The sequence below is a fragment of the Stegostoma tigrinum genome, chromosome 36 (assembly GCF_030684315.1).
Source record: "Stegostoma tigrinum isolate sSteTig4 chromosome 36, sSteTig4.hap1, whole genome shotgun sequence".
NCBI classification, from domain to species: domain Eukaryota; kingdom Metazoa; phylum Chordata; class Chondrichthyes; order Orectolobiformes; family Stegostomatidae; genus Stegostoma; species Stegostoma tigrinum.
The window spans coordinates 11,982,467-11,998,861 of NC_081389.1; the positions used below are offsets into that span (position 1 = coordinate 11,982,467).

Consider the following 16,395-nt stretch of genomic DNA (forward strand, 5'->3'; position numbering starts at 1 on the left):
ATTGCCCTTGGGAAGGTGGCATTAAGTTGCTATCTTGAACCACTGCAGATCATGAAGTCTAGTTGCACTTAGAGCTGTGAGGAAGCTCTAGCATTTTGACCCGGCGACAGAGGGTGTCCAAAGAAGGAATGAAGATGTTGTTTCAAATTGATATGGCATGGATGGGAACTTGCAGGTTATGGTTTCCACATCTTTCTAAATGAATCCTAGAACTGCAAAGATTTAAGAAAGCGGTTCAAAGTTATGGGCTTGGGAGGTCCTTGATCTCAGCATATAATTGGGTGAAAGAAGCTTTTGATTGAGATCTTCCTATGTAGCTGTGCTGAGATTTTTAAAGATTTGACAGCAATGACTCAGCACATAACTATGTAAGATATAATAGTGTAGACCAGGGATCATCAATGATTGGAGCCCATTCTGTGCTTTGATTGCTGAGGCAGAGCATCATGGCGTTGATCGTGGCAATATTGAATTAGTGCAAAGAAGTCAAACTGGAAACTATTGTCGCTTCTGTTTGCTATCCTGAGATTGGACGAGCTAAATAAATCTTATTGTTTACTTGCAGAAGACGATGAGGAAGAAGAGGCGGAAGCAAGGACAGGTAGGTTCACGAGTAACTGAAGTATTTGTGGGACATGTTGTGGTGTGTTAACATGTTGTGTTATATCATCAAGTACAGTTCTGTGTTGTTAGCTTTCCTGAGGTAACTTGCCCAGATAACCACTGTTCATTTTAATGATAGATGGTGAAGTGTGTCCTTGCTTAAATGAAGATGTAATAATGGGCCTAAAATGCTTATTACCAGTGATGGAGGTAGTGTCTTTTTTTTGAGTACTGAAGCCCCCTTCCTGATTCAGGGAATAGGACTCGATGGTGTAAATAGAAATCCGATTTTAAGTGAAATTGGTCCGAACCTGTTCAGTGCAGGTTCTGATCAGTTCCCTGCAACTGAAGAACGATCACCCGTCAATGGCAAGTCTTAAATTATTCCCAGCTAATGTACTTTTCGAAAAGTGTAATCTCTGTTTTAATGTAGGAAATGCGACAATGAAAATACTCACAGCAAAATGCTGTAAATGGCAATATGATTACAATTAGATTTACAAAAAGCATCAGACACCCAGCTGTAAAATAAAGGGTACAGCTCTAAAAGGAGACGCAGTGACCGGGGGACCTCAGTATATATGCTCATAAGTCACTGAGGGTAGCAAGAGAGACTTGAGAGTGTGATAATATAACATATGAGAACCAAGGCTTTAATAATATCAGCATAGAGGAAAAGAGCGATAAGATTATCTTGATCTTGTGAAAAGCACTGGTTCACTCTCAGCTGGATTATTCCATACAGCTCTGTGTAATAGACGTTAGCAAAGATGTGACAGTATTAGGAAAGATTTATGAGAATCCAGGGATGAGGAACTTCAGTTATGGAGATAGGTTGGAAGGGTTAAGAATTTTTTTTACAAGAACACAGGAATTAAGTGCAGGAATAGAATGTTTGGCCCATTAAACCTACTGCACCATTCATTGTGATCATGGCTTGGACTCCATTTTTCTGCCCACTGCACCTTCACCTTTCATTCCCCAAGAGATCAAAACTGTCTTTTTCTATTATCCATTTGTGGTATGTGGGCATCCCTTACTAGGCCCAGCATTCATTTCGAAACCCCTCATTTGCCCATAAACCAGTTATGAGTCAATTATGTTGCTGAGGGTCTGGATTCATGTGTAGGTGAGACCAGGTAAGGATGGCAGATTGCCTTAACTAAAGGTCATGAGTGAAGTATAGGGGTTTTGATAACTGTCGACAGAAGCAGGAACATCTTACTGCCAAGATATTGTGGGTCAAAATAGTACTTGTTCAGAACAGGTTCTGATTGGTTCTATGCAACTGAAGAGAGATCACCTAGAAATGACAAATGTTAAATGATTTCCAGCTATTAATTGCCATTACGACAAGGTTTTTTTTAAAAACTATTCCACACTTCTATTGAATTCAAATTTCACCATCTGTCACGGTGAGAGTGGAACGCATGCCTCTAGCACATTAGGTCAAGCAGCATCTTAGGAGCACAAAAGCTGACGTTTTGGGCCAAAGCCCTTCATCAGAAAAGGGGGATGGGGAGAGGGTTCTGAAATAAATAGGGAGAGAGGAGGAGGTGGACCGAAGATGGATCGAGGAGAAGGTAGGTGGAGAGGAGAGTATAGGTGGGGAGGTAGGGAGGGGATAGGTCAGTCTGGGGAGGACGGACAGGTCAAGGAGGTGGGATGAGGTTAGTAGGTGGGAAATGGAGCTGCAGCTTGAGGTGGGAGGAGGGGATAGGTGAGAGGAAGAACAGGTTGCGGAGGCGGGGATGAGCTGGGCTGGTTTTAGGATGCAGTGGGCAAAGGGGAGATTTTGAAGCTGGTGAAGTCCACATTGATACCATTGGGCTGCAGGGTTCCCAGGCAGAATATGAGTTGCTGTTCCTGCAACCTTCAGGTGGCATCTTTGTGGCACTGCAGGAGGCCCAGGATGGACATATCATCCAAGGAATGAGAGGGAGAGTTAAAATGGTTCATAACTGGGAGGTGCAGTTGTTTATTGCGAACGGAGCGGAGGTGTTCTGCAGAGCGGTCCCCAAGCCTCCGCTTGGTTTCCCCAATATTAGAGGAAGCCACACCAGGTACAGTGGATACAGTATACCACATTGGCAGATATTCAGGTGAACCTCTGCTTAATATGGAAAGTCATCTTGGGACCTGGGATGGGGGTGAGGGAGGAGGTGTGGGGGCAAGTGTAGCACTTCCTGTGGTTGCAGGGGAAGGTGCCAGGTGTGGTGGGGTTGGAGGGGAGTGTGGAGCGGACAAGGGACTCCCAGAGAGAGTGGTCTCTCCGGAAGGCAGACAAGGGTGGGGTTGGAAAAATGTCTTGGGTGGTGGGGTTGGATCGTAGATGGTGGAAGTGTCGGAGGATGGTGCGCTGTATCAGGAGGTTGGTGGGGTGGTATGTGAGGACGAGGGGGATTCTCTTTGGGCGGTTATTGCAGGGGCGGGGTGTGAGGGATGTATCGCGGGAGACACAGTCGAGAATGTTCTCGACCACTGCGGGGGGAATTTGCCTTCCTTAAAGAACGCGAACATCTGGGATGTGCTGGAGTGGAGTGCCTCATCCTGGGGGTGGAGGTGAAGAAATTGGGAATAGGGGGTGGACTTTTTGCAGGAGGGTGGTTAGGAGGAGGTGTATTCTAGGTAGCTGTGGGAGTTGGTGGCCTTGAAATGGACATCAGTTTCTAGCTGGTTGCCTGAGATGGAGACAGAGGTCCAGGAAGGACGCCAACTCTCCGACACCACCTCCTACCACCCGCTTGATCATGACCCCACCCCTGAGCACCAATCCATCATCTCCAGTACCATCCATGACCTCATCACCTCAGGTGACCTCCCACCCACAGCCTCCACCCTCATTGTTCCCCAACCTCACGCCGCCCACTTCTATCTCCTTCCCAAAATCCACAAACTCGCCTGCCCTGGTCGACCCATTGTCTCTGCCTGCTCCTGCTTCAGCGAACTCATCTCCACCTATCTGGACTCCATTTTCTCCCCCTTGGCCCAGGAACTCCCCACCTACGTCCGTGACACCACCCACACCCTCCACCTCCTCCAGAACTTCCAATTCCCTGGTCCCCAACACCTCATTTTCACCATGGACGTCCAGTCCCTATACACCTGCATTCTTCATGCAGGTGGCCTCAAGGGCCTCCACTTCTTCCTGTTCCGCAGACCCGACCAGTCCCCCTCCACCAACACCCTGATCCGCCTAACCGAACTCGTCCTCACCCTCAACAACTTCTCTTTTGATTCCTCCTACTTCCTACAGACAAAGCGGGTGGCCATGGGTACCCGCATGAGCCTAAGCTATGCCTGCCTCTTTGGAGGTTACGTGGAACAGTCCCTCATCCGCACCTACACAGGCCCCAAACCCCACCTCTTCCTCCGGTACATTGATGACTGTAGCGGCGCCGCCTCTTTCTCCAAAGAGGAGCTTGAACAGTTCATCTACTTCACCAACACCTTCCACCCCAACCTCAAGTTCACCTGGGCGGTAGGAGGTAGTGTCGGAGAGTTGGCGTCCTTCCTGGACTTCTGTCTCCGTCTCAGGCAACCAGCTAGAAACTGATGTCCATCTCTAGCCCACCAACTCCCACAGCTACCTAGAATACACCTCCTCCCACCCACCCTCCTGCAAAAATTCCATCCCCTATTCCCAATTCCTTCACCTCCGCCGCATCTGCTCCCAGGATGAGGCACTCCAATCCCGCACATCCCAGATGTTCGCGTTCTTAAAGGACAGCAACTCCTCCCCCAACCCCCGCAGTGGTTGAGAATGCCCTTGACTGCATCTCCTGCATTTCCCGCAACACGTCCCTCACACCTCGCCCCCGCAATAACCGCCCAAAGAGAATCCCCCTAGTCCTCACATACCACCCCACCAACCTCCTGATACGACGCATCATCCTCCGAAACTTCTGCCATCTACAATCCGACCCCACCACCCAAGACATTTTTCCATCCCCAGCCTTATCTGCCTTCCGGAGGGACCACTCTCTCCGTGACTCCCTTGTTCGCTCCACAGTCCCCTCCAACCCCACCATACCCAGCAACTTCCCCTGCAACCGCAGAAAGTGCTACACCTGCCCCCACACCACCTCCCTCACCCCCATCCCAGGCCCCAAGATGACTTTCCAGATCAAGCAGATGCTCACCTGCACATCTGCCAATGTGGTATATTGTATCCACTGTACCCAGTGTGACTTTCTCTACATTGGGGAAACCAAGCGGAGGCTTGGGGACCGCTTTGCAGAATACCTCCGCTCGGTTTGCTATAAACAACTGCACCTCCCAGTCGCGAACTATTTTAATTCCCCCTCCCATTCCTTCGATGACATGTCCATCCTGGGCCTCCTGCAGTGCCACAATGATGCCACCCGAAGGTTGCAGGAACAGCAACTCATATTCCGCTTGGGAACCCTGCAGCCCAATGGTATCAATGTGGACTTCACAAGCTTCAAAATCTTCCCTTCGCCCACTGCATCCCAAAACCAGCCCAGCCCGTCCTCGCCTCCCTAACCTGTTCTTCCTCTCACCTATATCCTCCTCTCACCTCAATCCGCACCTCCATTTCCCACCTACTAACCTCATCCTGCCTCCTTGACCTGTCTGTCCTCCCTGGACTGACCTATCCCCTCCACACCTATACTCTCCTCTCCAGCTATCTTCTCCTCTATCCATTTTCAGTCCGCCTCCCCCTCTCTCCCTATTTATTTCAGAACCCTCTCCCCATCCCCCTTTTCTGATGAAGGGTCTGGGCCTGAAACATCAGCTTTTGTGCTCCTGAGATGCTGCTTGGCCAGCTGTGATCATCCAGCTTCACACTTTGTTATCTCGGATTCTCCAGCATCTGCAGTTCCCATTACCTCTAGCACGTTAGCCTGTGGCTGTGGGATTACTAATCGAGCAATGTTGCCATTATACTGCCTCCCCTAGTCTTAAATGTAAATAATATCTACAACCCTTTGGGGAAGAGAATTCAAAAGATTCACAACTCTTGAGTGAAAAATTAGCTCCTCAGCTCAGTACCAAACATTTAGCCCATTATACTGAGACTGTGCTCCCATGTTTTAGATTCGCCAGCTGAAGGGTAATTCTTTCAGCATTTGCCTTAGCAAGACCAAATGACTGTTTGACGGTTGCTTATGAAATTATCTGGACAACTTAACAAAACATACAGGAGTTGGCCTTTAATAATCTGTTAATGGCATAATGCTGATGTTATAAAACCCATAATCTCGAGCTGTGAGTTCAAATCTTAGCATGGCAGCAAAGGAATCTAAATGAAATTCAGGAAACGAAGCTGGTCTGAAAGGCTAGTATCAGTAATTATGACATATTTGAATTTCTCATTAAGAAAAGAATCTCGTGTCCGAATATGCTTCGGGGGCAAAAGTTGTTGTAGCTGCCGGTTAGGCCCCTATGTACTTCAGTGCAGTTTATTATTAACTGCCCTCTGGAGAGGCTTAGCTGGCCATGGACTTGCATAGAGCTAGGCAGTGAGGGTCGGCATTCCCAACAATGCCCACATTCTCTTGAATGAAAAAGAAAGTGAGATGTTTTGTTTGGTTTTATAGAAAGAAACTGACATGTTTATTGAATGTTGACCTCCAGTAGATTAGTAGAAAATACCTTAGTCAATGCCTGCCATAAAACTGCAATCCCCAGCCAATTGTTACCTCATAACGACCTTCTGTATTGCTTGTTCAATATTTATCCGGATTCACTTTTGTAATGTAGGATCTTGGGATCTAATGTGATGTGTAGATTAAGATGTGAGTCTTTTGTAAACGAAAAGCTGACAGCTGCAGCACGCACCATGGCCATTTATTGCCTTGGAGCAGTTAATCAGTGTCAACTCCGTCTGAGAGCAGACAACTAAGTGTAAAACATATCCTCATCACTTACCCCTGCATATGGATTTTTGATCTTCACTAAGTCAAAGGCTCACAGTGTATGAAATCAGGAAGTTCCATTTTGTTTCCTGCAGAAAGTACTTCATGCCAATTTCCTTTTTAGGGCAAGGTGCAAATAAATTAGATGTGGCTGTCATAGTAACGATGGGGACATCATTACCATGTGTCAGTGTTAGAAATGCAAGTTTCTGTATGGCGGAGGTGTTTTCTAATCAACCTGTGATGACACATCTCTGTGTAGATGGGACTTGAACCCAAGTGTCCTGTCTCAGAGGCAGGAGCGCTACCACTTCACCAGCAAGATAGAGGAAATGGAGCCCACTTTGTAGAATCACAGAATCCCCACAGTGTGGAATCAGGCCATTCGGCCCATTGAGTCCACATTGATCCTCCGAAGAGCATCCAACCCAGACCCAATCCCTAACTTCTCCCCGTAGCCCCACATTTCTCATGGCTAATCCACCCAGCCTGCAATTACCTGCACACTATGGGAATTTACCGTGGCCAATCCACCTAACCTGCACACTGTGGGAATTTAATGTGGCCAAACTACCTAGCATGCACATCCTGCACACTGTTGGAATTTAGCGTGGCCAATCAACCTAGCCTGCACATCTTTCGACTGTGAGAGGAAACTGGAGCAAACCCATGCAGATATGGGGAAAATGTGCAAACTCCACACAGGCAGTCACTCAAGGCTGGAATCAAACCCAGGTCCCCTGGCGCTGTGAGGCTGCAGTGCTGACCACTGAGCCATGATCCTGTCCCACTTCCTGAACTGCCATCAGATGGTGTGCCATTGTTAAAGCTATTTCCAAAAGCACAGAGGCAGACCATTCAGCCTGACTGATTCCTGCTGGGCTCCACTTCCACGTCCTCACATCCTTCATCATCAGATTCTATCAGCATCAACCTGTAGCTATGAAACATAACACAACTATCTCAGCGCTGAATCAATCAAAGCACAAACACAGGAAATAAAACTTTGTGCTTTTTAATTCCATCTTTATGGATTTGGTGACAAAAGTCAACTGTGTTTATTTATACAGCAACCCTCAAAACTATCAGTCTGTTCTCAAGAGTGCTCAACTGTCCTTTATTAGACCTCAATTTGCCAATGAGATGTGACTGAGTAATATATTTTAACCAGCACCAATTACGTGTGTGTACACCAAATTGGATCTTTTGAAGGAATTATGGCAATTTCCTGAGAGGAGGAAAGGGAGAGCTCCAAGGTTAATTGGATAAGTCAGTTAGCTAGCAGCAATTGGCAAGTGACATTTTCCCTGTCACTTTATCAATGGTGAGTTTGAACTTGCTTATGCATTTGCTTTTATTCGCCATTAAGTCAACTGGGCAAATCTGATTTAAATATTTCAAAGGCATCACAGCAGAATTGAAATTCAGTAAATGGAAGTCTTTGAACTCTGGAACGTGTGTGTGAGTCAGTATCATTCTCAATGATATGCTTTCCAAATCTAAAGAAGAACTTAATGTTTATAAGACTCCCTGTTTACTGTCTGCCTTTTGAATAGTCCGTTAGTGGGGAGAGGAGGGCAAATTGAACTGCAGACAAATGACAGCCCAGCCCTAATGTTAATTGGTTTGGACTGATGTGGAACAAAGCGTAGCACCAATATTAGTAACAACAGTGGACCAATGGTTTTGCTCGGTCCTGTTCCCTCCAGACTGTCTTTAAAAAAGAGCAACTTGTTGTGTCACGGTTTCTTGCTCCCATCTCTTTTCTCAACCTAGCTGTTTTTCTGAAAGATAGATCTTTGTCCATGCACTAAGGTACCACACAGAGGGTGGTTAGCTCAATTGGCTAGGAAACTGGTTTGCAGTGCAGAATGACACCAACAGCATGGTTTCAATTCTAAGGACTCTCCTTCTCAACCTTTCCCCTTGCCTGATGGGTGGTGAGCCTCAGATTAAACCATCACCAGTCGTCCCTCTCAAATGGGAGAGCAGCCCCAGAATGTAGTCAGATTATGGTCACTCTACATTACATTGCATTTAATGTAGCACTCATGTGTAGAGTGATGTGCTATGTTTATCAAAGCCAGTGTAGTCAGCAGCTGCGTGCACTGGACAAATGGACCATACATGACATCCTACTCCCCGAATGCTGATGAGTGATAGTTAACTGCCAAACTTTGTTTAAACTTAATCCAGGCAATTAGGAAAGATATTGTTACACTTGAAAGAGTTCAGAAAAGATTTACAAGGATGTTGCCGGGACTGGAGGGCGTGAGCCAAAGGGATAAGCTGAATAGGCTTTGCTTTTCTCCCTGGAGCGATGGAGGCTGAGGTTAATAAAATATTGAGGGACACAGATAAAGTGAGAAGGGAATGACTTAGAACGGATCTGAGGGACAACTTTTTCCACACAGAGGGTGGTGCCTTTATGGAATGAGCTGCCAGAGGAGTTGGCGGAGGCTGGTACAATTACAATATTTAAAAGGGATCTGGATGGGTTTACGAATAGGAAAGGTTTAGAGGGATATGGGACAAATGCTGGCAAGTGGAGTGAGATCAGTTTAGGCTAACTGGTCAGTGCAGATGAGTTGGACTGAAGAATATGTTTCCATGCTGTATTACTCTGACTCTGTTTGGTCAACGTGGCAGAGAACAGGCATCACGTTTTCATTACAGTTATGTACCCAACTCACCATAATCTGGACTAATCTGTTTGATTGATCAAAGATGTGTTTGGGGTAGAGAGAAACTATTTTCTCTGGTGTGAAACAGAGGTACTACATTTACAATTACAGCTAGGTGCTGCGTGTAGGAGGCAGAACAGAGGAGAAAATGGATGATGGATGTGAATTGATTGCATTTGGTTGAACCATGTAAAATCTGGAAGGGCAGAATGGGACAGACAGACGTAAAGAACCTAGGACAGGGGACCTTCCACAATGGAGAGGACGCAACGATTAAAGGAATGATTCAGGGATGACTTCAGAAAGCAATTCTGCAAATGAAGGGTGGTAGCATCTGTAACTCCTGCCCATAAACAGCTGTTGAGTCTGGAAGTCATTTCAAAAACTGAAAATTGAAGTTTGTGTGACTTAGGTAGACGAATTTGAGGTACACAATAATCATCATGCCCAGTTTCAAATTCAAGCTGCTGTAAGCTGTCCTTATTGCGTGTCTAGCGTCTGTTAGCAGAATGAGAAACTTGCCAAAGCTCCCTCTGTTTTCTGGTGGAGTTTTCAAGTCCAAAGCAAGATCAATGGGATGAAATTACAGAATTAAGAACAAGTATCTCTCCAGGTATTCGGGCAGTACTCTGCTAGATTCTTGACAACTTCCTGCTGTATGTTGGTAGGTGTCTAGCACCTACTGCGTTTGGGAAAAATTTACTCTATTTCATCTTTGGCAGCTGGCAATTATTCAGGGACATAGTTTCCAAAGCAAACTGTATTGTGAAATGTAATAACTATTAAATAAAGACCTTGAGTTTAAAAAGGTGTTTGTTAATTGGTCCCATTCTCTGTGTTGCACAAGAGTGAGCGTTTCTTCATGTTTTGAGACACTGTTTTGCAGGACTGTTGCTAATTCCAGATGCACTGTACTCATATTCTCAGTTGCACCTATGAATTAACTGTATGGCGAACAAAGTTTAGATTGCAGTTGTGGCCAGACTGCTACTCAGGCGACTGAAATTAAGAGAGTGGCTTGCAAAGGGGGAAGGAAGCGCTGCTTGAGTCACTCAGACTATGGGGCTAATCCTGACTGAAGTGACTAAGAACATAACACAAAGAGCAGGAATAGCCCCACAAGCTATTCCACCGTTCAATACGATCATGGCAGATCTTCAGCCTCAACTGCACATTCCTGCCCACTCTGCATAGGCCTTAGAATTCAGAACATGATTGATCTCACTCTGAGCATGTTTGTAGTGTTCCGTTCAGATCACTATCAAGATGGCAGCATTGGCAGAGTCCGGGCTCCTGAGTCAGGGGTTCATCCACTCCACCTATTTCTCTTCTTTTTCCTGCTTTCTTGTTTTCTTTCATTTTTTTTCTTAGTTTTTGCTTCAACTCAACTTCTGGAGAGAGCTGGGTCATGGCAACATTAGTGATGATAGCATCGACAAAGAAGGTCAAGGCCTGGTGAGCCCAGACCGGGACCCTGGTGGCAGCCATAGAGGAGGCAGATGGCCGAGGGGTGAGCGTTCGACCTGGCATATGTTGACGGAGGCGATGTAGGCCCAGCGGCGGAAGATGGAGATCGATGAGTGGTAACTTCGATGTTGATTGGGTCCAGCACTGGTGGCGGTGAAGCGATGCAGAAGAGTTACGGACTCTCTTTTAAGTTATATCTTTTGAAAACTAAACTATTCAAAATGGCGCCACATCATGGCAACAGTGGAAGCTCTTCACAGTATTTTGCTGTATGTTTCACTGAAAAATGCACATGACAATAAAATCATTTACTCACTAAGGATATATTGGCTGTAACATAACATGCAACATGAATTCAGAAGAATACCAAAAGATTTGGAGTGATAAGTTGGGTTATGGAAACTTGCTTGTGTTCTCGGCATGGTGGCTGAGTGGTTTAGCATTACTGCCGCAAAGCGCTAGGGACCTGGGTTCAATTCCAGTCTCCGGGGCGACTGTCCGTGTGGAGTTTGCACATTCTCCTTGTGACTGCTTGCGTTTCGTCATGGGTGCTCCAGTTTCCTCCCACCCTCTAAAGATGTGCAGGTTAGGTGTATTGGCTGTGCTAAATTGGCCGTGGTGTTCAGGAATGTGTAGATTAGGTACATTTTAGTGGATAGGTCAAGGTGGGATGCTCTGAGGGTCGGTGTGACTTGTTGGGCCAAATGGCCTGTATCCACATTAGGGATTCTATGACTATTGCATTGCCAAATGATAAAGCAGCCTTTGGTTTCTCTTCCCCAGGTGGTTTATTCACAATACTCGGCCCAGAGTTAAGTGGGGGCTACTCTGCCATGATTATTTTGAATGGTGGAGTGGGCTTGAAGGGACAAATGGCCAAGTCCCGTCCCTGTTTTCTAAGTTAGTTTTTCCTTCCATGTACCACACGCTCCAAGGTGGAAACATCTCCGAGGGTGGGGTAGGTGAGACTTGAACCTGGACTCGCCTGGCTCAGAATCAGGGCTACAGCTGTTGACCAAGAAGATCCTTTTGGAGCTGATGGAATAAGCCCCTGCTACAACCCACTGCTACATGTCAGCTTAATACATTCATTATCTATAGACAATATATCAGGCATTCATCTGTTTAAAAACAGATGCAGTGTTTGATCTTATCCAAAAAGCCAAAACGTGATAAAATTATTTTTATTCAATCTGTTTGAATGTTTTCTATCGCACCTCTGGGGCAGGGCGGACTTGAACCTGCACCTCCTGGCCCTGTGGTAAGGGCACCATCACTGATGCACAAATGATCTCTAACCTTTGACTAAATAGTACCAACTGCACTTTATGACAGCTGGAACACGCACATAGGCACACTCCAGTGACTCAGAATTTGCAATGTCAACACTTTGGGTTCCAACAAACTGAAGATTGGTTTAACTGAGGTATGTCATAGAGGAGATGAAGGGAAACATGCCCACTGGTTGAGAGATTCCAGAACAGGGAGACGTGACCTTAAAATTACAAGCCAGGCGGCTCATTTCCGCATAAAGATTAAGAGTAACCTGGAGCTCTTCCTTCAAGAGACTCTGAATCGGCAGTTGACTGAAGCTTTCGAGCCTAAGAGAGAAGCTTAGTTTGTTCAGATGATCAAGGACTATGCAGCAAGGATAGGAAGCTGGAATTGAGGTACAGTTCAATTGTGATCTGATTGAATATCAAAACAAGTTCTCAACATTGAGTGCTTTATAGATGTCCCAAAGCCCTACTTTTACAAGGTCACTGTAAATTGATGACATGTGTCCTGCCACAAGTGTCTCAAGACTGCTGAAGAACAGGTTGTGTTCTAAATCTGTACTGCTTGGAGACTGATATGGAATCGCTTCTGGTCTCCCTGTTACAGGGAAGATGTTGTTACATTTGATAGGGCGCAGAAAAGATTTACAAGAATGTTGCTGGGGTTGAAAGGTTTGAGCGAGACGGAGAGGCTGCAGCGTCGGAGGCTGAGAGATGACATTAGAGAGCTTTATAAAATCATGAGGGCCATGGATAGTGTAGGTAGACAAGGTCTTTTCCCAGGGTAGGGGAGTCAAAAACCAGAGAGCATAGGTTCAATGTTAGAGGTTAAAGATTTAAAAGGGAGCTAAGGGGTAACTTTTGTTTATGCAGATAGTGGTGCGTGCATGAAATGAGCTGCCAGAGGAAATGGTGGAGGCTGGTACAATTGCAACATTTAAAAGGCATCTGGATGGGAACATGAGCAGGAAGGGTTAAGAGGGATGTGGGCCAAATACTGGCAAATGGGATTAAAGTACTTTAGGATATCTGGTTGATGTAGACAAGTTGGACCGAAGGGTCTGTTTCCATGCTGTACAGCTCTCTGACACCTCCACACAAAAATGCTTTTACACACTGATGGGGGACATGGTCATCACTGACTTCGTCAGCATTTTATTGTCCATCACTGTTTGACTTTGAGAAGGTGCTGTTGTGCTGCATTCTTGAACTGCTGCAGCACATATTGACACATAGACCATGTAGACCCACAATGACCTTAGGGAGGGAATGCCAGGATTTTGATCCAATGACACTGAAGGAACAGTGATATATTTCCAAGTCAGGATGGTGAGTGGCTTGGAGGGGAACTTGGAGGTGGTAATGTTTAATTGTAAACAGCAGATGAGTCATAGTCTCCTCTAACTTTTTAGCTTTTCATGTTCAAGCAAACCTTGGCAACCCGGTAATATCCATGCATATCTAATGCTGTGTATGAAAAAATAGATGTGTTCCCAATGACAGGGAACGGTTATGTTCTAAATGTGCATCCTGGAAGGCTAGTGGCTGTAGATTCAATGATGGCTTTTAAAAAAGGATTGCTGAAGCACCTAAAGGGATAGGCGTTGAGAGATGGCAGGGCAGTGAAACTGGCAGAGTCAGGCCAAATGGCCTCTTTGGAAACCTAACCAATCTGTGATGATACAGCAACCAGCGACCAGACAGCAATGAAGCAAAAATAATTGAAAGAAGGAGCCAGAAAACACAGTTGCAACATTAAAAGTGTGTGAGGAGTATTTGGTGACAGTAAACAACTGAGAGCAACAGAGACTGTTGTGTTTTGGCAGAGCTTTGAGCTTTAGGACATTGCAAAATTTGATGCTCTTGTATAAAACTATCAGTTTTGCCTTTATCATAGAATCCCTACAATGTGGGAGCAGGCCATTCAGCCCAATTGAGTCCACTCTGTGCCTCTGAAGACCATCCCACCCAGACCCACCCTCTATCCTATGCCTGTAACCCCACATTTCTCTTGGCCAACCCATCTAGCCTGCACTCGTCTGGATTGTGGGAAGAAACCGGAGCACCCAGAGGACACACACAGTCATCGGGAGAACGTACAAACTCTGCGCACACAGTCGCTTGAGGGTGGAACAAAACCCGGGTCCTTAGCACCGTGAGGCAGCAATACTAATCACTGAGCCACCCTGCCACCTCGTTCGTCACTCTGTTTACGTATAGAGTCAATCAGCTATGTGTGTGTTCAGTGTACAATATCATAAGCAGGCTGAATCCAGTGTGTGTGTAAACCTGTTAGAGTATAACCTTAGTGTTACAATAAACTTGACTGTCTTAGTGGACTGTGTGTTCTGCGGACTGACATTTGGTTGGAGCAAATGTCTACTCATACAGCTTATAGGTTGGGACACATGCAGAGAAGCAATTCAAGCATGAGACATGATTTAAAAACAAGGACACACAGAAAAACCTGTAACCTTAAAATGTGAATTGATTTTGTTTCACAAAGGCTACTCCATTGGATACTATGTGTTAGTGTCATGTTAATGAATAAACTGTCTTTTGATTTTTACAGCAATGAAGCCTTTGGAACATGCTAACGATAAAGAAGGTAAGGCTGGCTCTTCTCACATTTGCAAGTTTGGTGTATTTCGTGGCTTTCTGAAAGCAACCAAAACACTCTGTAGAATTTGAGATAACAAAGTGCAGAGCTAGATGAACATAGCAGGCCAAGCAGAAATTTCTGAAGAAAGGTCGAGACCTGAAAAATCAACTTTCCTGCTCCTCTGATGCTGCTTGGCCTGCTGTCTTCCTCCAGCTATACACCTTGTTATCTCAGATTTTCCAGCATCGGCAATTCCTACTATCTCTGAAAAGCTGCTAGGGTGGGGCATCCAGTTCTGCTGGGATTGGCGGCAGTTTTGGATTTAATCTGGGGCTAAGCTACCAGAGCAATTCTCTGATCCTGTCAAACTTTTGAAGGGAGAATGGAATAGAGAGAGAGCTGCCACACTATCGCATACAATTGCAGGTTACCTGGGAGAGTGAATTTAAATCCATATTCCCATTCATTAGCATCTATTTCAGGTTGAGGGGGTACTGATGGGGTGTGGTGTTCAGTTGAGAGAGTTTTGCCGAATTGATGGTGCTGAAAACAACCTTTGTGAAACCTCCAGGTGCTCAGGAGAAACCAGCAACTGGGAAATGTACAAATAGACTTGTCTACACTGACTGATAGGTTAAACAAAATGATTGATCCATTTGTCTGGGGTCATTGCGCAGTAAAAGCTAGTGTTCCTGGTAGGCCATTATTTATTCATTTTTAAGATAAAGCCTTTCTGCGATGAGTGACTATGAGCAGAAATGAATGCTGTGACTGTTCCTTATGTTTTAATCTGTTCATTGTTCCTATTGATTGTCTATTCCTGCAGTAACTTCAGTGTTCTTCCATTATCAGTTTGCAAAGTGAGAACTTGCCATTTCTTTTCCCTCTTCAAGACAGGATGAAACCACCATAACTTCTGTGCTTGGAATGAATCAGTTCAAGGGTTTCCAAACACTGCCTTATTGGGTCAATAAGGTACTTACCATGAACGTTCAGGGGCAACTTGTACAATTCACAACTGAAAGAGACTGTCCTTACTTCACACACTATTTTCCTTCTCTTCACAATCTCTAGCAGGTGTCTTCATGTAAGAACTAGGAGTAGAAAATTCAGCCCATCATAAACTAACTACCACAAAGGGAATTCAGGACTGTCCTATTACCCAGTGAGGAGTGAAAATGTGGAACCCACTAATCTAGAGGATAGTTGAAGTGAATTATTTTAAGGTGTTCAAGGGGAAGCATGTACTGAAGAAAGGAATGGGAGGATATGTTGATAGGACTAGGTGACCTCAGATGGATGTGTAGGGAATGGGTGGGAAAAGGAATTGAAGCTCAAGTGCAACCATGATCACATTGAATAGCAGAGCAGGGTCAATGGGCTGAATGGCCTACTCCTCCTATTTCTGAGTCCTTATGTTCAGAAATGATCAACATTTGCAACTTTATTCTTTGGAAATTAATGGCTAGATTTTCTTGTGAATTGTAGGTTGCATTTACAAAGCAATAATCTGCATTTATACCGAGTCTTTACTGCAGTAAATCGTTACAAACTCCTTTTGCAGGAATTTCATTCAGCAAAGTTTGATAGTAAAGCACATCAGGGGAGGTGTTAAGACAAAAGCTTGGTCATTCAGTCATACAGCATGGACTCTTTGGTCTCATGGGTCTGCACCGACCAAATATCCCAATCTGACCCAGTCTCATTTGCCAACATTTGGCCCATATCCCCTCTAAACCCTTCTTTTTCATGTACTCATCCAGATGACTTTTAAATGTTGTCATTGTACCCACCTCCATCACTTCCTCTGGCAGCTTGTTCCATACATGCACCACCCTCTGTGTTAAAACATTACCCCTCAGGTCCTTTTTAAATCTTTC

At 45.3% G+C, this 16,395-nt stretch overlaps 1 protein-coding gene across 5 annotated transcripts in view; it reads left to right on the forward strand.

Moving 5' to 3' along the window:
* LOC125446708 (CD276 antigen-like) overlaps window positions 1–16,395 on the forward strand; it is a 312,391-nt gene that overhangs the window by 259,140 nt on the left and 36,856 nt on the right. For all 5 annotated transcript variants that reach the window (XM_059640089.1, XM_048520440.2, XM_048520439.2 and 2 more), the window contains 2 exons: window positions 566–601; window positions 14,486–14,521. In XM_059640089.1, the coding sequence (XP_059496072.1) occupies window positions 566–601; window positions 14,486–14,521 (72 nt within the window). The remainder of the gene's footprint in view (window positions 1–565; window positions 602–14,485; window positions 14,522–16,395) is intronic.